General features: G+C 53.8%; 1 protein-coding gene across 6 annotated transcripts in view; it reads right to left on the bottom strand.

Moving 5' to 3' along the window:
* Positions 1 to 23984, bottom strand: part of AFDN (afadin, adherens junction formation factor) — a 168030-nt gene that overhangs the window by 82067 nt on the left and 61979 nt on the right. For 4 of the 6 annotated variants that reach the window (XM_076053258.1, XM_032976654.2, XM_076053259.1 and 1 more), the window contains exons 5-15: positions 23564 to 23718; positions 17646 to 17803; positions 16974 to 17094; positions 14997 to 15227; positions 11207 to 11242; positions 10032 to 10126; positions 8600 to 8877; positions 5776 to 5857; positions 4549 to 4613; positions 3867 to 3928; positions 2945 to 3144 (exon numbers count right to left, since the gene is read on the bottom strand). In XM_076053258.1, coding sequence (XP_075909373.1) covers positions 2945 to 3144; positions 3867 to 3928; positions 4549 to 4613; positions 5776 to 5857; positions 8600 to 8877; positions 10032 to 10126; positions 11207 to 11242; positions 14997 to 15227; positions 16974 to 17094; positions 17646 to 17803; positions 23564 to 23718 — 1483 coding nt within the window. The remainder of the gene's footprint in view (positions 1 to 2944; positions 3145 to 3866; positions 3929 to 4548; positions 4614 to 5775; positions 5858 to 8599; positions 8878 to 10031; positions 10127 to 11206; positions 11243 to 14996; positions 15228 to 16973; positions 17095 to 17645; positions 17804 to 23563; positions 23719 to 23984) is intronic. The other 2 variants (XM_076053262.1, XM_076053260.1) reach the window with 1 other exon arrangement.

The raw sequence follows: 23984 nt of genomic DNA on the forward strand, positions 1-23984 counted from the left end.
CCGTATGGAACCCATTGGTCTCCTGCGGCCCATTTTTTGCGAACACGCTAACGGCTCTCCACACACACGACACAACAGCAGCAGCAGCCAGCGCCATCCACCACTGAAGTGGCGGTGACGTCACCACGGCGCCTGTGCCAGGCGACGTGCACTCCCGAGGCCGCTTGAAGCGTCGAAGGCTCTCCTGCTGCCAGGAGGTCATGGGACAGACCCAGCGTGCCATGGGTTGACCGAGACAACTGGCAGACGCACCACCTGTTTCCCCCCCCCCCCCCCCCCCCGTACTGTGCCAACTTGCTGGACATCTGTGAGAAAGAGCTTCATAGCTCATCGGATACCTCCAGTATGATCACATTCCAATTCAGATTCTGTTGCATTGTAGCCATATGGCGCTCCCGCTCGTTGTTGTGAGCGTCGCTCCTCTGACCTCCGCCCTCTGAAAACCCGTACGCACACTTCCCCCTCTCTCTACACCGGATCACACTCACTGCCGTTTAACCTCTGTGGAATCATCACAGCTTAGGAATCGGGAAGCTGTCTGTTGTTAAGCGTTTGGTATTCTGAGTAGGGCCGTCGTCATATACCGGCACATTCCCACCGCTGGATACAACACAAAGCCGCCTCCTCTCTCGCACAGGTGACGCCAGTGGGTGGAAAATTACACATTTCGATGGCAGAGGGGCTCGGGACTTAAAAATGATCTCATTAACATTTCCACCAGTGACGAGGGAGACGTTTAAAATTTTAGGTCCACGCCGTAAAGAAAAGAAACGGCAAAATAAACGGAAATAAAACCCTTTACCTGTGCTCCTCTCCTCCGTCCAATTGCAAATAGCAACAAGTCCTATTGCAAACAACGTAGTAGGCTTTCGCAACCAATATTATCCATAATAAAGTTTTTTTGGGGGGTTTTAGCGAGTAAATATAAATGTGTCGTGAAACCCGCCACCACCCGACACAGCCAATTGGTAAGAAACGTCACGGCTACTCGAGTTGTAAACGATGTTGTGGGTTTACTCTCCAACACACAACAACCGGTTAGTTCTGAACTAGTTACCTAATTTGGCACGATTTTGATTTAAAGCTTTCGTGACTGCAGGGATTCATATTCTTGGTTCTTTCGGTAAAGTCACGTAGAAGGGAAACAATAAAATAATAAAAATATAAAAAATACAATTATCACGACGTTTCGACTGCACCTGATGATGATTGCTTGTGTTGCAGTCGAAACGTCGTGAGAATTTTATTGTTTTATATTTGTATTATTTCCCTTATACGTGACTTTACCGAAAGAACCAAGAATATAATTTGGCACGTTTTGTTTACGTGACAAAGCTTACCGATTGGCTGCGTCTGGTGGTGGCGGTTTTAACGACCGCACATTTACATTTTACGTGACCTAACCCAAAAACCAAACGTTGTCACGGATATTTATTGGACCTTAATCTCGAGTGGCTTTAGCGCACGCTTGCACGCGCTCAGTCGCGCAGAGACGAACAAAGAAAAGTGAGGAATTGAGGGTCGAGGGGTAGAAATCAAATTGGCAAGGGCCAAGCAACTTAAAAGTGCCAGCCTCCAAGAGCCACCTTCTCCTGCGCACGCTCCGTGACCCTGCGGGAATCCGCTATTCCACTCTCGTACACGATGGTGGTGGCAGCAGCTCTGATTGTGTGTACGTTGAACTTCTTTCACACTGTGCGCAGCCGACCGCGCCAATCGAAGGTGCGGGGGAAAGGACAACAAACTAAAAAACAAAGAGCAGTTCTAAAGAAATGAGTTTTCCCCAATCGAGATAATTAAAAAGTGCAACACAGCTCCCAGAGGCTTCCTAATATCGGCATGAAGAGCGCCTTCCAGACGGCCGCTGGAGCGCATCTGAAAGCGCCGGGCGAAGCGGTCAACCGTCTCTGTTCGATGGGTCGACAAAAGCTGTTGCTGCTGCTGCTGCTGCCGCGAGGATGACCGGAGTTTGAGTGATGATGGTTCCCTGGCTCCAACGTCGAGGCCCTGCTGCTTGCCGCTGCCGCTGCTGCTGCTGCTGCAGCTGCCACGGCCAGGGGGCTTCAGCAGAGAGAGAATGTGGTGCTGCTGTAATTAGGGGTAAATCGTAATCATATATTTTATTTACTTATTTTTAGTGACTTGCTTACCTTTGCTCTGCTATCAGTTTTGGCATGGTTTGTTGTAACTTTCTGACTCGCCACCACTGCACAAGAGCTCGATACATCTTCTTTGGTTCTTTCGGTAAAGTCACGTAGAATGAGAATAAAATAATAAATTGATAAAATAACACAATAATATTCTCACGACGTTTCGGCCACAACACAAGCGGCCTTCATCAGGTGAAGGGGGCGAGACTGTCTGGTAGGACAGCGCTGGATAGTTCACCAGTTCACCAGATTCCTCCAGTCTAAATAAAGACTGATTGTGATGGCAACCGTCGAGATCCAACTGCTGCTCCTGCTGGCCATGACAAGCGGGCTTCAACAGTGAGAGGTTTGTGTCGTTTTCCTATTTCTCCTCCACTACGGGTGTCCTGGTGGAAATGGATGTTAACTCCCTCGCCCGGTACGCAGGAGGTCGTGGGCTCGATCCCCACCCTGACGCCCGCTGCTGTATATTTGGAGTCGGCGCGTCTCTCTCTCACCCCCGTGGTCGCGTGGATATTTCTCCGGGTCCTCCAGCTCATCCCTCCACATTTAGAATTGACACCGCGCGTCCAGCGAGCATGCGGCCGCTCTACCTTGAGCTACCACTTGCGGCCACCAGCTCGCTTCTGAAAAAGAGCTACAGAGCCTTACCCGGCACAATAAAAGTTCGCGGAAGGAGCGGGGGGGGGGGCGCGCCACGCCAGCGCTTAAACGTCAAGAACGAGAACAAGAGGAGGCCCCACGCCCCCCCACGCCCTCCCCAACTTCCCGGCGGCCCGTCGCCGCGGGCTGACCTGGATGACGGCCTCCATCATGGCGACCGTGCGGTTGACGAGCGCCACGGTGCGCCGGAGACGCTCGTCCTCGCCGGCGGCGTTGGGGCTGCCGAGGGTGCGGCGTGCCGCCAGGTAGAGCGCGTAGGTGGGCGAGAGCTTGAAGTGCGCCGTGGTGCTGTTGGTGTAGTTCACCACGCCCGCCAGGAAGGCCTCCTCCGCTGTCGTCCGTCGTGGGGGTGGGCGTTGTGGGGTAGGGGAAGGGTGGGGGGTGGGGGAGCAACGACGACACGACGGGGGGGGGGGGGGGAGGGGGGGGTGCGTCGATTAACATGTGTGGCGCAGGCGGTGGCAGCGGTGGTGGCAGCAGTGGTGGTGGTTGTGGAGGCAGCGGTGGTGGAGGTTGTGGCAGTGGTGGTGGTGGCAGCGGTGGTGGTGGCAGCAGTGGTGGTGGTTCTGGCAGTGGAGGCAGCGGTGGTGGTGGCAGCGTCGTGATGGTGGAGACAGCGGTGGTGGTGGCATCAACAGTGGTGGTGGCAGCAGCAGTGGTGGTGGTTGTGGCAGCGGTGGTGGTGGTGGCAGCGGTGGTGGTGGTGGCAGCGGTGTGGTGGTGGTGGCAGCGGTGGTGGTGGCAGCTGTGTGGCGGTGGTGGTGGCAGTGATGGTGGTGGCAGCGGTGGTGGTGGCAGCGGTGGTGGTGGTGGTGAAGCTCTCGCAGCAAGAAGAGCCCGGGTTCGAATCCTGGCTCAGGATGCCTCTAAGTAACCAGCTGCATGCAACTACACACCCTGGCAACCTTACCAGGCAATCTCACGTTTAGCCGCGATGAGGGAGTTAGGATCTAAAAAGTGCATAGCCCCAGTGGCTTATAATATAAGAGCGTTCCAGACGGCCGCAGTTTGCGTGCGATGCGGTGACACGGCCACCGTAGTTGACTCGCTCACCTCCTTCTCTCAGCTCCAGCGTGGCCGGCAGATCAATGATTTGAGACGGCTTTTCGTGTCCGCTGCACGCACCAGAACACACGCCAACCACAGTCACACCAGCGACACAAACTTACAACACAATTAACTCGGACACCATCCTCACCGCCGAACTCGGCACCCGGGAGGTCGCTGGTTCGACTCCCATCTCCCGGTGCAAGTGTCAATGTGGGCGCGTTCGTGCCTGGCCTTCGTTGGGTGCGCTACTCGCCAATGGCACTTTTCACCCCCAACAATTTGTGAATGGTCATATGTGGGATCTGTGTCTTGATGGTGTATGCGCGAATGCGTTCGTGTGCGCGGATGCCTGTTTTTTTACGTACATTTGAGTGTGTGAGTGAGCAACGGTTAGCGCGCTGCGCTACAGAACCCTGCAAACCGAGTTCGATTCCTGCTTACGGCCACCAACACCGGTGACAATTATCGGAACCGGTCCTGGGCCTCCCCGAGGTTGACTCGGCCTCAAATGAGAAACATCGACACGAGGGAGACAAAGGCGGCCGTGCGTGGTGCTTGCCACCCACACCCTTCCTTGTGTCGTGCCGGCCTTCATAGGTGCTGCTCGCTAACAGCACTTGCCCCAACAGTCTGTTAAGGCTACACGGGGGACCTTTGTCCGTGTGCTTCTCCAAAGGGCTCTTACCGTAACTCTGACTTGGTAAATTCCACTCTGTCCGGTCGCATCACAGACCTCCCATCAGCCTGACGCTGCAACAAAGACATGCACACACACGCACACAATTAATTGTGCAGATGTTATATTAATAAAAGGGTTTTTCCCCTTTTTTCTGCCAACAAAACTGAAACCTTTTACAAGGAAACACGTGTGCATTAACCACAATACTTGTGGTCAAAATGCAAACAAAAAACACACTATGATAATATCTGTGGCATTGTCCTTGAAACTGATTGGTCCACACCAGGGACGCCTTTCTTTTGAGCCTCGACCCAATTGGTGCAGGACCAGATGGCGCCAAAAGACGTACAGCTCAAAGACAATGCCACTATCAAAGTAATGAGGGCTCGGGCTAAGCATCTACATCATTAGACCTCCTTTGCCAGTACCAAAATATAATAGATATCAGTTTTGTTGCCAAAAAAAAGGGGAAAAACCCTATTATTATATTTTGGTACTGGCAAAGGAGGTCTAATGATGTGCACATGTTGTTATCATTATCATTTTAACTTCGAAAATTCCGACAGTTTACCCAAGGAAAGCCTCACCGAGTCCGAATATTTTTTTACGTTTTACCAGAAGGGTCTTGCCACGTCCTGGAGGCAGCGCGGGGCCAAGTCACGACTTTGTGCAATCCACATTTGGCGGTAACTTTCCAGCAGAGGGATATTTGGCCCACCAGCAGTCGCACCGTATTTAAACTTTTTTGTTTGTTTGTTAATCAATACAAGTAATCCGGTTGAACACCCTGGGAGGGGGAGCCGGTGCAGAACCGGCGGAGAGAATAGAAACTCCACCGGGCAAGTGGCGCTCGAGTCGGGCATCAAACCCAGGGGGGGGGGGGGGGCCTTCTCGCCTGCGAGGCGCGAGTATCGCCACAGCTCCACCACGCTGCGCGTACGAACCCGGCAACCCAACTCCGGTTCCCGCATTCGGCCACCAACGCCGGTGACGATTAGTTGATCCTGCGATCCCGTCCTGGGCCTCCCCTATGTCGACACAGTACCCCGGTGCGGTGCGTAAAACATCGCCACTGGGGGAGACAAAGGCGGCCGGGCTCGGTGCTGGCCACCCGCCCCCTCGTGTGCCGTGCCGGCCTTCACAGCTGCTCGCTAACGGCACTTGCCCCCACAGTCTGTTACAGGCTACACGGGGGACCTTCGTCTGTGTGCGCGCGCGCGCACGTGCACCCACCTTGGCGTGAGCGTCCGAGTTGCTGTGGACGTCTCCGTCGAGCTCAAACGTTGTCTCGTGGGGCACGGGCACGGAGCCACCACTGGCGCCCACAGTGGGGGAGACACACACACACAGACACACAAAGTCATTCACATGAACACAAAGACAAATATACCCCGCGTAGCCTTTAACACACTGTAGGGGCAAGTGCTGTTAAGCGAGCGCCGATGGAGGCCGGAATGGTACACGAGGCGGTGGGTGGCCAGGACCACGCCCGGATGCTTTGTTTCCCTAGTGGCTACATCACACCAGGTACTCATTTGGCACCGAGTCGACCGAGGGTAGGCCTAGGACAGGTTCAAACATTCATCAATGGTGCTAGCCATGAGCAGGAATCGAACTCAGGTGGCTGGGTTCATACCGCAGCACGTTTACCTCGACACGACCGCTCCCCACATATTTCCACATAGACAACGATCCCCCATGTAGCCTTAACAGACTGTAGGGGCAAGTGCTGTTAGCGAGCACCTATGAAGGCCGGCACGGCACACGAGGGGGTGGGTGGACAACACCACGCCCGGCCGCCTTTGTCTCCCCAGTGACGATGTTTTTACACATCGCACCAGGTACTCATTTGAAGCTGAGTTGACCTAGGGGAGGCCCGGGACCGGTTCAGATAATCGTCACTGGTGTTGGCCGTGAGCGGGAATCGAAATCGGGTCGTTGGGTTCCTAGCGCAGCGTAGCGCTAACCACTACACTACCGCTCCCCACTACACATAGACACACACACACACAGTCAGACACCACACAGTCATTCATACACACAGACACGATTTTTTTCTGCAGTCACCAATGCACTGCACCTATGAACCTGGTTTAAATCACAGGCAGTGACTGAAACAAATACAGTAAAACCTTGGATTGCGAGTAACTTGGTCTGCGGGAGTGAGGTCTTGCAATACGAGCAGTACGTACAAGTATACGCTTTGTCTGCCGAGCGTCACGTGATCACAACTGAGCCGATGGTTCTTCTCCCTCTCTCGCTGCGGGATTGTGGGTAATCGTCTCCCATGCTCGGTCTCAGTCGGCATGCCTCACTCGTATAGTCAACATCCGTGCAAGCGTATACTGTTTACTATAGTACTTTAGTGTTGTGACCACGTGTATACTGTTTACTATAGTACTATAGTGTTGTGACCACGTGTGCACTGTTTACTACAGTACTGTAGTGTTGTGACCACGTGTATACTGTTTACTACAGTACTATAGTGTTGTGACCACGTGTATACTGTTTACTACAGTACTATAGTGTTGTGACCACGTGTATACTGTTTACTATAGTACTATAGTGTTGTGACCACGTGTATACTGTTTACTATAGTGTTGTGACCACGTGTGTGTGCGTAAAGCATTTTTTTTATTTTGTGTCCAAGACGAAGTGAGTGCTCTTTAGTAACTGTACTGCAACAATGGCCCCTCCTCCTCTCCTCTGTCTCGTCTCCCTCACACCAGCCACGATTAAATTTAATTAATTAATTTGATTACTTTATATCAAATAATAAAAATATAAAAAGGTATTTTGTATTAATCAATTTTACATTAATATTTTTGGGTTGTGTAACGAATCATCCGAGTTTCCATTATTCATTATGGGGAAATTCGCTTTGATATACGAGTGCTTTGGATTACAAACACGTTTCCGGAACGAATTATGCTCGCAATCCAAGGTGTTACTGTACTCTCACCCAAAACCTCAGGCAAAGGCGGGCGGCCGGGGTAATGGCCACATCACCCCCTCATGTGCTGTGCCGGCCTTCATAAGTTGGCTCCTAATAGCCACCGTTTTTTTTTTACTTACCAGGCAAGGCCTACAGAGAGCTGGCTTTCACAAATGATAGCTCTAAGAAGCGGCTTATCATCGTGTGGACATTATAGCAGTAGCCAAATACTCTAAACGCATGTTGGTTGATTAATGGTCAAGGGAAAAACCGGAGGGCCCCGAGTGAAATCCACGCAACTGCGGAGAGAGAGACACGCAAACTCCAAATATACAGCAGGCGTCAGGGTCGGGATTGAACCCAAGCTGCGTGAGCCAACGATCGAAGGCCGACCACGACAAATAAAATTAACTATTTTTTTTATTTAAAGCTTTCGTGACTGCAGGGATTCATATTCTTGGTTTTTTCGGTAAAGTCACGTAGGAGTGAAACAATAAAATAATAAAAATATAAAACAATAAAATTCCCACGACGTTTCGACTGCAACACAAGCAATCATCATCAGGTGTGAAAACCACAGCAAGAAAATTTGAAAAAAGTGGCGGTTTTTTTAACGTTAGCACCACGGAGAGCGATTTGGCAGTTATTCAGATGGACGAGTCCATCTATGTTCGGAAAAGAGGAGGGGGGAAGCGGTCTGAAAGCCACCGTAAGCGTGAACAATCAATTAAGACCCGAACTGGTTAATCAAATCCTTCCAATGATTGCTAAGCCAGAATCCATCTTCTCGGTTGAAATTGTCTCTGTTTGTATATGTGGATAGCCTCATGAACGAATCTCTCATGGTAGCCAGATGGCTTGCAAAGAACCTCTGTCTTGGAAAAGTCAATGTCATGTGAGCCTACTGAATTATGTTTTATTGTTTCCCTTCTACGTGACTTTACCAAAAGAACCAAGAATATAAACTATTTATTATCTTCCCAGGTAAAGAGGGGCCCCCCGACTGACCTACCATGTAGCTCTTTTCCACAAGCGACCCAGGCCACCACATACTGCAGCGGCTCAACCAAGTGACGGCTCATCACGGCGACACGGTGGGGGGGTTATCACGGAGGGCCTCACCCCACAGCGGCGGCGCGCGCCGGCTCCGTCTCCCCCTCGGCCGCCCGGCGGACACCGCCGGCGGAGGAGACCCCGGGCGGCTCGTGCCCGGGGTCCACGAACTTGAAGACGCTGGCGCGGCCGAAGCGCAGGGTGCTGCCGCTGCGCAACATGGTGGTCTCCGAGATGCGGCGTCCCTGCACGAAGGTGTCGGCCTCCACGCTGCTCGGCGTCACCGTCACCACGCCCTCCATGTTGGTGACCACGCAGTGCTGCGGCTGGATGCCGGCGCCAAACAGCTGCGCGGCGGGCGGGCGGGCGGGCGGGCGGGCGTGAGGGTGGGCGTGAAGGTTGGTTGGCGAGCGGGTGGCGCGCGTGGTGGGTTGGAATCAAAACGCCGCGCGGCGCGGTCACGGTAGCGGCAATCGGGGCCACGCCTCACGCGCCCGCCAGCCACAGCCCCATTCACGACGGCGTACGGACGTGTGTACGAACTTTCCTTCGACACCGTGTGTGGCCAACCGCGCTAATCGCAAGCCGCGAATGCATTTTTTAAAACGGTGTTTTAAAAATTTAGGAAGCCACTGGGAGCTATGCACTTTTCAATCATCTAGAATGAAAACTCATTTATTTAGAACTACTTTTCGTGTTTAGTTTGCTGTCCTTCTCCCCTAACCGCCAACTAGCACGGCTGTCTACGTACAGTGTGAAAGAAGTTCAACATAGACGCACGTCTGTGTGAACCACCCTGTTACTCCACGTGTGCGCGCGTTATCGGGAGTGGAAGTGTAGCGGTCAGCGCCGCTGCGCTAGGAAACCAGCGGCCCGAGTTTGATTCCCACTCACTGCCAACACCACTGACGATTATCTGAACCGGTCGTGGGCCTCCCTTAGGTCGACAAAGCCTCCAATGGGTACCTGGTGCGATGTGTAAAGGCATCGCCACGACAAAGGCGGACGTGCGCGGTGTTGGCCACTCCACCCCCTCGTGTGCCGTGCCGGCCTTCATAGGTGCTCGCTAACACAGCACTTGCCCCTACAGTCTGTTAAAGCTACACGGGGGGAATCTTTGTTCTTGTTCAACACTAAACGGGCGTGAACACGGCCCTACACAAGAGATGGGCTGACGTGGTCCAGAAGGATGTGGAGCCGAGCGGACTGCGCCGCTGACCGGCAGCGGGCTGCGTGTGTGCGACGATCGGCCTCAACAAACGCACAAGCACGCAGAGAACGGCGGCAGTAGAGGGGGGCGGGCGGGTGGGTTGGTTGGTTGGTTGGTGGGCGGGTGGCGCGGTGGGGCAAGTGCTAACAGAACTTACGTACAGGCAGCGGTACGGATGGGGTTGGGGGGGGGTGCCCAGAGCAAACAACGAACGGGGGGGGAAAAAATAAACCCGTGACGACCTCGGAAGGGACCCCCTTCCCCCGCACGTGCGTCGCGAGCCCCTCTCACCTGGATGAACTGCGGCGACGACGTGTCGCTCCCCACCTCCGTCACGTTGAGCTGCAGCCGGTACATCTTGGGCTTGTCCCGCGAGTCCGAGCCGTCTGCACGCGGCACACGGTGGCGAGATGCTTAACGCCTCGCCTGGCACGCAGGAGGTCGTGGGTTCAGGATCAGAATCTCTTATTTATACTGGAGGGAATCCGATGAGATGCAAAGCTCTTTTTTTTTCCACAGATGTCCAGCAAAGGGGCACGGGGTAAGAACGTTACAACAACATAGAGTAGAAAAACACGACAGTAATGCAAAGTACTAAAAAGGTTAACAAATCACCCAAACACATACAAATAAAACTAAACAATTCCCATCCCACCAGGCAAAGCCCAATGAGACATTCACTTATTTTTCAAAAGCGACCTGTGCCACAAATGACGTGCCTCTCTCACCCTCTCTCTCTGCGGTCGTGTGGATTTTTCTCAGGGTCCGAAGTATAGGCAAGGTAAGAAAAAGATATCGACGTTAAAGCCCATGGAGCTAAAAGGGCTTGGGTTCGATCCCGACCCTTTTTATGCCTGTATGTTTGGAGTTTGCATGTTCTCTCCGTGGTCGCATGGAATTTTCCCTGGGTCTTCCGGTTTTCTCCACCCACATTTAGAATCAACATCGCACGTTCAACAGCATTTGACTGCTGCTATAGATTTCCACGCGATGGTGAGCCCATTTCGTTAAGCTATCTCATTTGTGGTAGCCAGGTCAGCTTCTGAAAAAGAGCGACATAGCTCAGTGGGCTTTACCTGGTGGGGGGATGGGGGGGTAGGTGGGGCAAGCACCGAGCGTCATACCACACGGAACGTCAATGCCCCGCGCATCAACGTACCCGGCCCCACGCTGACCGTGAGAGGCTGTGTGAGATGCAAGGTTTGTTTATTATTTCGATGGCTGACTTCCCGGGAACACCCTGAACAAATGAGACGTTCCACCTCAAGGGATCACGTCGGGGTTTAAAAAAAAAGAAGAGCACGCAAACGCCGACGGCGAGCGTGCGGGAAGCGAAACGGACGGCAGAGTCACGGGAGCGATCGGGTGGTGAAATGTGGTGGTGGGGCTCATTTCAGCATCGGAGAGAGCATGGCTGACGAGGGCAATGTCTGGACATAGGGGGGCTGCCCCGCAGGCGCCTTTACCTGGAGTCCTGTAAGAGCGGTGGCTGTGGCGACCGCCTGCCGTGTCCAGCAGCAGCGGCAGCAGAAAGATTAATGAGAGGACACGAAGAGGACAGCAGGCGACACGAGAGACGAGAGATACGAAAGAGCCGCGGGGGGGACGTCACGCGCAGCGCGGAGGTGGAGTGCGCGAAGCGGGGAACGGACACCCGTCGTGATCGGCATGCGCGCAAGACGCGCACACACACGCGCAACGTGCAAGACGCACACACTACAGACAAGGCACACATACATAATTGTGCACGATGTACACGACGCACACACGGACAAGACGCACACACACACACACAACGGACAAGACGCACACCACCGACACGACGCACACACACGTCGCATCGCACAACTCGCACACCCGATACCAAACACACGCTTCACACGTCAAAACACGCAGTCAAGAGACGTGGCTTTCAAGCGGGCGACAGTTGCCATTAAAATCGAGAAACTGAAATTATCAGACGAGCCACAGGGTGGCGGTGAAGGCCAATCCCCTACCACATCACGAGCCTCTTCATCCGCACGGCGGCTGATGTAGATGCACCCCTGACTAGCACGGTCGGCTACGTACGGTGCGAAGGAAGTTAAACATTTGTGGATCTGGGGGAATTGCGTTGTTATCCGTCGTACTGTGGTCCTGTTCTTGATGATCCACGGTCTCGCGCTACTACTGGAGAGTTTTTAATTTTCCATTTGTGCATCAGGTAGCCGCATCTGCAGCCATGGTGTGTGCAGTGGATCGCAGTTTAGGGTGGGCCATGATCTTCGTGGAAGTCACAACTATTTAAACTATAAACTATTTTGTAATTAAACATTTTTTAAATTATTTTACCAATTAAGGCCCCACTGAGCTATATAGCTCTTTTTTTTTTTACAGGAGTGAACCGGCCACAAATGATAGCTCAACGAAGTAGCTTGTCGCGTGGAATTTATAGCAGCCAAATTTTCATGAACAGATGTTGATTCTAAATGTGAAGGGAAAAACCCAGAGGACCCACAGAAAAATCCACGCGACCACGGGGAGAACATACAAACTCCAAATATACAGCAGCAGGCGTCAAGGGTCGGGGTTGAACCCACGATCTCCTGTATACCAGGCGAGGTAGTTAACATCTTGCCACCACACACGCCAACACAGAAGTCGCAAGACAAGACGCGGTACAAATGTCAGTTCGCAACAAAGCACATCACGTACAATACAAATGTCATGAAACTGCACGATACACACACGCCGTGCACAACACCGCATTACAAATATCACACGATAAGACCGCGGAACATTACACAAACCAACGTAACGCTCGCACACACAGAGACAAGCACACAACGAACATTTTGCAGGCTCGTTACGTCCCGACGCGCGGGCTCGCGAACGCACATGCAACGCACATGCAACGCACATGCAACGCACATGCAACGTACACCGTGCACAGGGACATCGGGAGGCGCGCGGACGCTCACAACGATTGCGCACGCCACAAGTCGTCGCGCGAAGGGGGCAGCTCCCATTAAGGCGTCGTTAGGCTACTAACGGCGCATCCCATCGAGGCAAACCCCCCCCCCCCCCCCCCCCCCGAGACGCAAGCAAACAAAGCGGAGAGACAAACGAGCGGCGTGCGTCCCTCTCCTGTTACACAGGAAAGGGGCGCACGGATTGACAGCGAGTCCTCGTTCCAACGCGCTGGCAGGTACGTGAATGCGGTCCTGAACGGTGTCGCGTGAAGCGAAAACGTTTTCCCCCAATTAATCATGTGACGATAAAGTTTGGCGAGATAGGATGCACTGCCACGCTACACGCAGGGTAAAATGCAAATACACTTAGCGGGCGGCAGGGTCGGGACCAAACCCACGACCCTCCTGCATACCAGGCGAAGGAGATAACATCTCCTTTGCCACCGGTCGAGACTAACGAGGGAGAGATCGTACACGACAGAGAGACGAAGCGATGACATTAGCTCGTGTGAAGCAGTTGATGTTGTTGCTTTGGTGGCGAACCTAACCGAGTCATTCGCGGTGGGTAGTTTGTCGAATTTGGACAGTGACGCTCGCACGGAAACGCCCCACTTTGTCTGTCTGGTGTTTATCAGGGTGGCCCCCCCCCGTGGTAACGTATAAACATCGCCACGAGGGAGACAAAGGCGGACCGGGCGTGCTGCTGACCACCCGCCCCCTCGTGAGCCGCGCCGGTCTTCACAGAGGCTATACACGGGGGAACTTTTGTCTCCGTCTGTTATTTACCAGGGTGCATTAAGCAGGGTGCCACCCTGCTTAATGCCGCTCGGTGAGGGCAAGGGGGGGGGTGAGACAAAAAGAGGGCTGCCATTTGTTGTGTGCCGAGGTCCGTGAAGGTTCGGCGGGGGGGAGGGGTGGGGGGGCACGTGATCTCAGCGCCCAAATCCCCCTCCACCTCCAGTGGGAGCTGCCAGGAAACGGGTGAATTGTAGGAAACAGATTTTCTTTGCTGGGAAAACGGCGAGCGCCCGGGCCCCCGGCGTCTCACGGCGGCGCCGGCTCCTGTCGAGCTCCTCCCAGCAAGCGCAAACACAAGAGTGCTGGCGTGCGTGCGTACGTGTGTACGTGTGTACGTGCGTGCGTACGTGCGTACGTGTGTACGTGTGTACGTGCGTACGTGCGTACGTGCGTACGTGCGTACGTGTGTACGTGTGTACGTGCGTACGTGCGTACGTGCGTACGTGCGTACGTGCGTACGTGCGTACGTGCGTACGTGTGTACGTGCGTACGTGTGTACGTGCGTACGTGTGTACGTGCGTGCACCCGGTGTGCTGCGTTTAAAAACATCGCCGCTGGGGAGACAAAGGCGGTCGGGCGTGCTGTTGGCTACCCACCCCCCACCCCACCCTCGTGTGCAGTGCCGTGCCGGCCTTCATAGGTGCTCGCCATCAGAACTTGCCTCAACAGTCTGTTAAGGCTATATGGGGGATTTTTGTCTTTGTGTGTGAGTGTACATGGCGGTGGAGCGGTCAGTGCGCTGCGTTACGAACCCAAAGTTCGATTCGCGCCCACGGCCAACACCAGTGACGGTTATATTTGAACCAGTCCCGGGCCTCCCCTAGGTCGACTCAGCCTCAAACGAGTACCTGGTACCGATGCGTAAATATCGCTAGGGGAGAGACAAAAGCAGGCTGGGCGTGGAGCTGGCCGCCCACCCCCCTCGCGTGCCGTGCCGGCCCTCATAGGTGCTTATAGACGCTACCCAGGCGCGTCGCGTCTGACGTGTTATCGTGGACCGTGCTTCACCCTACATTATACATTATTTATTACAAAGCGACTGTTCTTCCGGAACGCAACTACCGCCGCGTTGTAGGAGAACAGGCCGTACTGCCTATCCACCCCCACGCCACCAGTCCCCCACCCACCCCCCCCGTCGCCCGAGCCCTTCCCACCGCCACCCCACCCGGCCGTACCTGGGCCAAGCTCCACAAGTTAGGGGAGCCCCGGAAGGGACCTGGCTATCACAAACGGCGGCAGCCCGACGAAGTGGCGTTTCATCATCTTCATCGTCGGCGTCGTCGCGTGCAAATTTATAGCGGCGGCCAAATAGACTCTAAACACGCACGTCGATATCGAAAACGCGGAGGGGGGGGGGGGGGGGGAGGGGAGAAATCATCGACGATGATTCCAAGACAGCTGGCCCAGCCCTCGTCCTGCCTCTCCAAACCCCCACCCCACCAGTCCACCCGCCCCCCCCCCCCCGTTACACCCCCCATACACTCCGGCCTGCTTCGGCCGGCCGTACCTGGGCTGAGCTCCACGAGGTAGGGGAGCCTGTCGGGTGGCGGTGCCGCTCCGTACGCGTCGTGCCCAGAGCCGGCGTCGGCCCCGGGGGCTGCGTCGCCGCCGCCGCCGCGCCGGCGCTCCTCCTGCCCCTCCCCGGCACCCTTGCCCACCGCCTTGTGCTGCTGCTGCTGCTGCTTCTTCCGCCGCGCCGCCACGTCCTCCTTCTTGCGCAGCTGGAAGACCAGCACGCCTGCTCTCGCCGCACGAGCACCCACGCAAGCACACGCCGGTTATTGAGGAGGTGGAGGTGGTGGTGCTGCTGCTGTTGAAGGTGGTCGTGATGGTGGTGTTGAAGGTGGTCCTGGTCGGGGTGGTGGTGTTGAAGGTGGTTGTGGCAGTCGTGGTGGTGGTGTTGAAAATGGTCGTGGTGGAGGTGGTCGAGGTGGTGGTGTTGAAGGTGGGAAGGTGGTGGTGGTGTTGAAGGTGGTCGAGGTGGTGGTGGTGTTGAAGGTGGTCGTGGTCGAGGTGGTGGTGGTGGTGTTGAAGGTGGTCGTGGTCGAGGTGGTGGTGGTGGTGTTGAAGGTGGTCATGGTCGAGGTGGTGTTGAAGGTGGTCGTGGTGGTGGTGGTGGTGTTGAAGGTGGTCGAGGTGGTGGTGGTGTTGAAGGTGGTCGTGGTCGAGGTGGTGCTGGTGTTGAAGGTGGTCGTGGTGGTGTTGAAGGTGGGAAGGTGGTCGTGGTCGAGGTGGTGGTGGTGGTGGTGTTGAAGGTGGTCGTGGTCGAGGTGGTGGTGGTGGTGTTGAAGGTGGTCGTGGTCGAGGTGGTGGTGGTGGTGTTGAAGGTGGTCATGGTCGAGGTGGTGTTGAAGGTGGTCGTGGTGGTGGTGGTGGTGTTGAAGGTGGTCGAGGTGGTGGTGGTGTTGAAGGTGGTCGTGGTCGAGGTGGTGCTGGTGTTGAAGGTGGTCGTGGTGGTGTTGAAGGTGGGAAGGTGGTCGTGGTCGAGGTGGTGGTGGTGGTGGTGTTGAAGGTGGTCGTGGTCGAGGTGGTGGTGATGGTGGTGTTGAAGGTGGTCCTGGTCGGGGTGGTGTTGTTGAAGGTGGTTGTGGCAGTCGTGGTGGTGGTGTTGAAAATGGTCGTGGTGGAGGTGGTGGTGCTCGTGGCCGAGGTGGTGGTGGTGGTGTTGAAGGTGGGAAGGTGGTGATGGTGTTGAAGGTGGTCGTGGTCGAAGTGGTGGTGGTGTTGAAGGTGGTCGTGGTCAAGGTGGTGGTGGTGTTGAAGGTGATCGTGGTGGTGGTGGTGTTGAAGGTGGTCGTAGTGGTGGTGGTGTTAAAGGTGGTTGTGTTGAAGGTGGGAAGGTGGTCGTGGTCGAGGTGGTCGTGGTGTTGAAGGTGGTCATGGTCGAGGTGGTGGTGGTGTTGAAGGTGGTCGTGGTGGTGGTGGTATTGAAGGTGGTCGTGGTGGTGGTGTTGAAGGTGGGAAGGTGGTCATGGTCGAGGTGGTGTTGAAGGTGGTTGTGGTGGCGGAGCTCGTGGTCGAGGTGGTGTTGAAGGTGGTTGCGGTCAAGGTAGTGATGGTGGTAATTGTGGTGTTAGCGATGATGAACACCATGAAAAGGAGGTGATGGCGGCAAGGTGTTAACTCCCTTGCCTGGGTTACCAGAAGGCCGTGGGTTCGATCCCTTCCCCAATGCCTGCTGTATATTTGGAGTTTGCGTGTCTCTCTCTCTCTTTCCCCCGAGGTCACGTAGAACTTTTCTCCAGGTCCTCCGGTGTTTCCCTCCAACATTTATAATCAACATCACGCGCTCATAGCATTTGTCTACCGCTTTAAATTTCCACGTGGCGATAACGACGAGCCACATCTTTGGCTCATCGTCGTCGGCGCGTCAATAATAATAATAATAATTAAAAAAAGAGCTGTGAATGGGCTTCACTCGGGGGGGGGGAAACAAAACTTCTGAAACCACTGAACCCGAGCACGCCGTTCCTCGCGGCCTCACCGTCCTCCGCAGGCCACTCCACCAGGATGTTGAGGGGGCAGTCCTGGTCGTCGAGCGCCGTTTCCAGGCCCTCACGTCGCACCGCCTCCTCCATCATGTCGCTATCGGGCGGCAGCACCAGCTGCAGCAGCGGTGGACCAACGGGGAAAAGGAAAAAAAATTAATACAAACGACAACAACAAAGTTCGGGCGGTCCCGTACCCAACGGGCTCTCGCCGACGCCGGCAACAAACGGGCGACACAAAAGCACCGGCGAGCGAACGTGGGCAAGCACCTGTTGCGCGTCAGAATCGCAACGTTCTGTTTGGACTGGAGGAGGAAGCCGATGGAGCTATGAAGCTCTTTTTTTGCATGGGGGGGTGGAGGGGGGGGGAGTGGGGGGGGGAGGGTGTCAGAACGTTACGACAACAAAAAAATACAAAAACACGGTACGGGTGCAAAGTATAGGAAAGGTAAAGGAATCGCTTACAATAATATATATAGATAAAACTACACAGGTAAAACTTTTTTCGCACCGTATGTAGCCAACCGCGCTAAATCAGAGACGCGGGGGGGGGGGGGGGAGGTGGAAGGACATTTTGGCGCGCAACGTGGGCCGCTGAGGCTGCTGGGGCCCGCCGGGGGCTGCTGAAAATTACTGGGGGCCGCTGAGGGCCGCTGAGAACCACTCACCCTGGCCAGGCAGTAGTTGGCGGGGTCTTCCCGCTCCAGGCCGTACTTATCCAGCACCTCGCGCACCACAAACTCGGCGGGGTCCGACAGAGACACGAGCAGCGTCTTGTAGGGGATTGTCGGCCTGAGGCTGTCGGCAAACACCCGCAGCATCCCGCCTGCGCACGCGCAAAGACAAAGATCCCCGCCGTATAACCTGAACAGACTGTTGGGGCAAGTGCTGTTAGTGAGTAGCAGCACCGATGAAGGCCAGCACTGGGTGTGGTCAGTACAACGCCCGGGCCCGCCTTTGTTTCCCGAGTGGCAATGTTTATATACCACACCAGGTACTCATTTGAGGCCGAGTCGACCTAGGAGGCCCACGGCCAGTTCAAATCATCATCATCACTGGTGTTAGCCGTGAGCGGAAATCGAACTCGGGCCGCCGGGTTCGTAGCGCAGCGTGCTAACAGCTACACTCCTGCTCCCGTATCCACACACACACGCAGACAACATTAACAAACAGACACACAAACACGCATATAGCTAGACAAAGAAGCGTTGCTCATGTGCTCATGCATTTCTATGTTGCAGCGTTGCTACTATGTTGATGTTTATCAAACGCTATTGCCCATGCGTTGAATTGTTGCCGCTGTGTTGCAGCCTTGCTAATGTGTTGCAGTGTTCCCAATGTCTTTGCGCATGCGTTTCTGTGTTGCAGCATTGCTATTGTGTTGCTAACACTATTGCCCGCGCTTCTAATTGTTACTACCGTGTTGCAGTGTTGCTCATGTGTAGAAGCGTTGATATTGCGTATGCATGTTGAACTTCTTCTTTGGTTCTTTCGGTAAAGTCACGTAGAATGAGAATAAAATAATAAATTGATAAAATAAAATAACACAATAATATTCTCACGACGTTTCGGCCACAACATCTGTAGTGACCTGATGAAGGCCGCTTGTGTTGTGGCCGAAACGTCGTGAGAATATTATTGTGTTATTTTATTTTATCAATTTATTATTTTATTCTCATTCTACGTGACTTTACCGAAAGAACCAAAGAAGATGAATCATTGCAGCACCGAAAGCTTTAAATCGAAATCATGTTGAACTTCTTTTCCACCGCACGTAGCCGACCGAGCTAACTGGAGGTGCGGGGGAAGGACAACAAACAACGCGACACGGCGACGTGTAGTGACGTGTACGGACGTGTCGCTGTTCGTCACTACAGACGTGTCACTACTCGTCACTAGACGTGTCACTACTCGTCACTACAGAAGTGTCACTACAGACGTGTCACTACTCGTCACTACGGACGTGTCACTACTCGTCACTACAGACGTGTCACTACTCGTCACTACAGACGTGTCACTACTCGTCACTACAGACGTGTCACTACTCGTCACTACGGACGTGTCACTACTCGTCACTACGGACGGACGTGTCACTACTCGTCACTACAGACGTGTCACTACTCGTCACTACAGACGTGTCACTACTCGTCACCACAGACGTGTCACTACTCGTCACTACAGACGTGTCACTACTCGTCACTACAGACGTGTCACTACTCGTCACCACAGACGTGTCACTACTCGTCACTACAGATGTGTCACTACTCGTCACTACAGACGTGTCACTACTCGTCACTACAGACGTGTCACTACTCGTCACTACAGACGTGTCACTACTCGTCACTACAGACGTGTCACTACTCGTCACTACAGACGTGTCACTACTCGTCACTACAGACGTGTCACTACAGACGTGTCACTACAGACGTGTCACTACTCGTCACTACAGACGTGTCACTACAGACGTGTCACTACAGACGTGTCACTACTCGTCACTACAGACGTGTCGCTACTCGTCACTACAGACGTGTCGCTACTCGTCACTACAGACGTGTCACTACTCGTCACTACAGACGTGTCGCTACTCGTCACTACAGACGTGTCGCTACTCGTCACTACAGATGTGTCACTACTCGTCACTACAGACGTGTCACTACTCGTCACTATAGACGTGTCACTACTCGTCACTACAGACGTGTCACTACTCGTCACTACAGACGTGTCACTACTCGTCACTACAGACGTGTCACTACAGACGTGTCACTACTCGTCACTACAGACGTGTCACTACTCGTCACTACAGACGTGTCACTACTCGTCACTACAGACGTGTCACTACTCGTCACTACAGACGTGTCACTACTCGTCACTACAGAAGTGTCGCTACTCGTCACTAGATGTGTCACTACTCGTCACTAGATGTGTCACTACTCGTCACTACAGACGTGTCGCTACTCGTCACTACAGACGTGTCACTACTCGTCACTAGATGTGTCACTACTCGTCACTACAGACGTGTCACTACTCGTCACCACAGACGTGTCACTACTCGTCACTACAGTGTCACTACTCGTCACTACAGACGTGTCACTACTCGTCACTACAGACGTGTCGCTACTCGTCACTACAGACGTGTCACTACAGACGTGTCACTACACGTCACTACAGACGTGTCGCTGTTCGTCATTACAGACGTGTCACTACTCGTCACTACAGACGTGTCACTACTCGTCACTAGACGTGTCACTACTCGTCACTACAGACGTGTCACTACTCGTCACTACAGAAGTGTCACTACTCGTCACTACAGACGTGTCACTACTCGTCACTACAGACGTGTCACTACTCGTCACTAGACGTGTCACTACTCGTCACTAGACGTGTCACTACTCGTCACTACAGCTGTGTCACTACTCGTCACTAGGGATGTGTCACTACTCGTCACTACAGACGTGTCACTACTCGTCACTACAGACGTGTCACTACTCGTCACTACAGACGTGTCACTACTCGTCACTACAGATGTCACTACTCGTCACTACAGACGTGTCACTACTCGTCACTACAGACATGTCACTACAGACGTGTCACTACTCGTCACTACAGACGTGTCACTACTCGTCACTACAGACGTGTCACTACTCGTTACTACAGACGTGTCACTACTCGTCACCACAGACGTGTCACTACTCGTCACTACAGACGTGTCACTACTCGTCACTACAGACGTGTCACTACTCGTCACCACAGACGTGTCACTACTCGTCACTACAGACGTGTCGCTACTCGTCACCACAGACGTGTCACTACTCGTCACTACAGACGTGTCACTACTCGTCACTACAGACGTGTCACTACTCGTCACCACAGACGTGTCACTACTCGTCACTACAGACGTGTCACTACTCGTCACTACTCGTCACTACTCGTCACTACAGACGTGTCACTACTCGTCACTAGATGTGTCACTACTCGTCACTACAGACGTGTCACTACTCGTCACTACAGACGTGTCACTACTCGTCACTACAGACGTGTCACTACTCGTCACTACAGACGTGTCACTACAGACGTGTCACTACTCGTCACTACAGATGTGTCACTACTCGTCACTACAGATGTGTCACTACTCGTCACTACAGACGTGTCACTACAGACGTGTCACTACTCGTCACTACAGATGTGTCACTACTCGTCACTAGACGTGTCACTACTCGTCACTACAGACGTGTCACTACTCGTCACTACAGACGTGTCACTACTCGTCACTAGACGTGTCACTACTCGTCACTAGATGTGTCACTACTCGTCACTACAGACGTGTCACTACTCGTCACCACAGACGTGTCACTACTCGTCACTACAGATGTGTCACTACTCGTCACCACAGACGTGTCACTACTCGTCACCACAGACGTGTCACTACTCGTCACTACAGATGTGTCACTACTCGTCACTACAGATGTGTCACTACTCGTCACCACAGACGTGTCACTACTCGTCACTACAGACGTGTCACTACAGACGTGTCACTACAGACGTGTCACTACTCGTCACTACAGACGTGTCACTACTCGTCACTACAGACGTGTCACTACTCGTCACTACAGACGTGTCACTACTCGTCACCACAGACGTGTCACTACTCGTCACTACAGACGTGTCGCTACTCGTCACTACAGACGTGTCACTACTCGTCACCACAGACGTGTCACTACTCGTCACCACAGACGTGTCGCTACTCGTCACTACAGACGTGTCACTACTCGTCACTAGACGTGTCACTACTCGTCACTACAGACGTGTCACTACTCGTCACTACAGACGTGTCACTACTCGTCACTACAGACGTGTCGCTACTCGTCACTACAGACGTGTCACTACTCGTCACTACAGAAGTGTCACTACTCGTCACTACAGACGTGTCACTACTCGTCACTACAGACGTGTCACTACTCGTCACTAGATGTGTCACTACTCGTCACTACAGACGTGTCACTACAGACGTGTCACTACAGACGTGTCACTACTCGTCACTACAGACGTGTCACTACTCGTCACTACAGACGTGTCACTACAGACGTGTCACTACTCGTCACTAGACGTGTCACTACTCGTCACTACAGTGTCACTACTCGTCACTACAGACGTGTCACTACTCGTCACTAGACGTGTCACTACTCGTCACTGGATGTGTCACTACTCGTCACTACAGACGTGTCACTACTCGTCACTACAGACGTGTCACTACTCGTCACTACAGACGTGTCACTACTCGTCACTACTCGTCACTACAGACGTGTCACTACTCGTCACTACAGACGTGTCACTACTCGTCACTACAGTGTCACTACTCGTCACTACAGACGTGTCACTACTCGTCACTACAGACGTGTCACTACTCGTCACTACAGACGTGTCACTACTCGTCACCACAGACGTGTCACTACTCGTCACTACAGACGTGTCACTACTCGTCACTACTCGTCACTACTCGTCACTACAGACGTGTCACTACTCGTCACTAGATGTGTCACTACTCGTCACTACAGACGTGTCACTACTCGTCACTACAGACGTGTCACTACTCGTCACTACAGACGTGTCACTACTCGTCACTACAGACGTGTCACTACAGACGTGTCACTACTCGTCACTACAGATGTGTCACTACTCGTCACTACAGATGTGTCACTACTCGTCACTACAGACGTGTCACTACAGACGTGTCACTACTCGTCACTACAGATGTGTCACTACTCGTCACTAGACGTGTCACTACTCGTCACTACAGACGTGTCACTACTCGTCACTACAGACGTGTCACTACTCGTCACTAGACGTGTCACTACTCGTCACTAGATGTGTCACTACTCGTCACTACAGACGTGTCACTACTCGTCACCACAGACGTGTCACTACTCGTCACTACAGACGTGTCACTACTCGTCACCACAGACGTGTCACTACTCGTCACCACAGACGTGTCACTACTCGTCACTACAGATGTGTCACTACTCGTCACTACAGATGTGTCACTACTCGTCACCACAGACGTGTCACTACTCGTCACTACAGACGTGTCACTACAGACGTGTCACTACAGACGTGTCACTACAGACGTGTCACTACAGACGTGTCACTACAGACGTGTCACTACTCGTCACTACAGACGTGTCACTACTCGTCACTACAGACGTGTCACTACTCGTCACTACAGACGTGTCACTACTCATCACCACAGACGTGTCACTACTCGTCACTACAGACGTGTCGCTACTCGTCACTACAGACGTGTCACTACTCGTCACCACAGACGTGTCACTACTCGTCACCACAGACGTGTCGCTACTCGTCACTACAGACGTGTCACTACTCGTCACTAGACGTGTCACTACTCGTCACTACAGACGTGTCACTACTCGTCACTACAGACGTGTCACTACTCGTCACTACAGACGTGTCGCTACTTGTCACTACAGACGTGTCACTACTCGTCACTACAGAAGTGTCACTACTCGTCACTACAGAAGTGTCACTACTCGTCACCACAGACGTGTCGCTACTCGTCGACCGTGCCACGCACCGGAGCGGGGCCGCCCGTCGTCCCCGTGGAACTCCTGCAGGCGGCGCTCCAGCTTTTGCTGGCGCCGCCTCTTCATGACAACCTCCGGGTTGGAGATGGTGCGCGTGAAGCTCGTCTCGGGCATCTCCTTGTAGACCTCCTCCGCCACGCCCGCACTGAGCACGCGACAAAGACAAAGATCCCCCGCCACCCCCCCCCACACCCGTATAGCCTTTAATAGACTGTTGAGGCAAGCGCTGTTAGCGAGTGGCAGCTATGAAGGCCGGCGGGGCGCACGAGGCGGTGGGTGGCCAAGCACCATGCCCGGCCGGCCGCCCTTGTCTCCCGAGTGGCGACGTTTGCGCACCGTACCAGGTGCTCATTTGAGTCGACCTCGGGGAGGCCCAGGTCCCGTTCGCATAATTGCCACTGGTGTTGGCCG

This window comes from Petromyzon marinus, chromosome 60 (genome assembly GCF_048934315.1).
Source record: "Petromyzon marinus isolate PM22_M1 ecotype Great Lakes invasive population chromosome 60, UKy_Petmar_22M1.pri1.0, whole genome shotgun sequence".
NCBI lineage: Eukaryota > Metazoa > Chordata > Hyperoartia > Petromyzontiformes > Petromyzontidae > Petromyzon > Petromyzon marinus.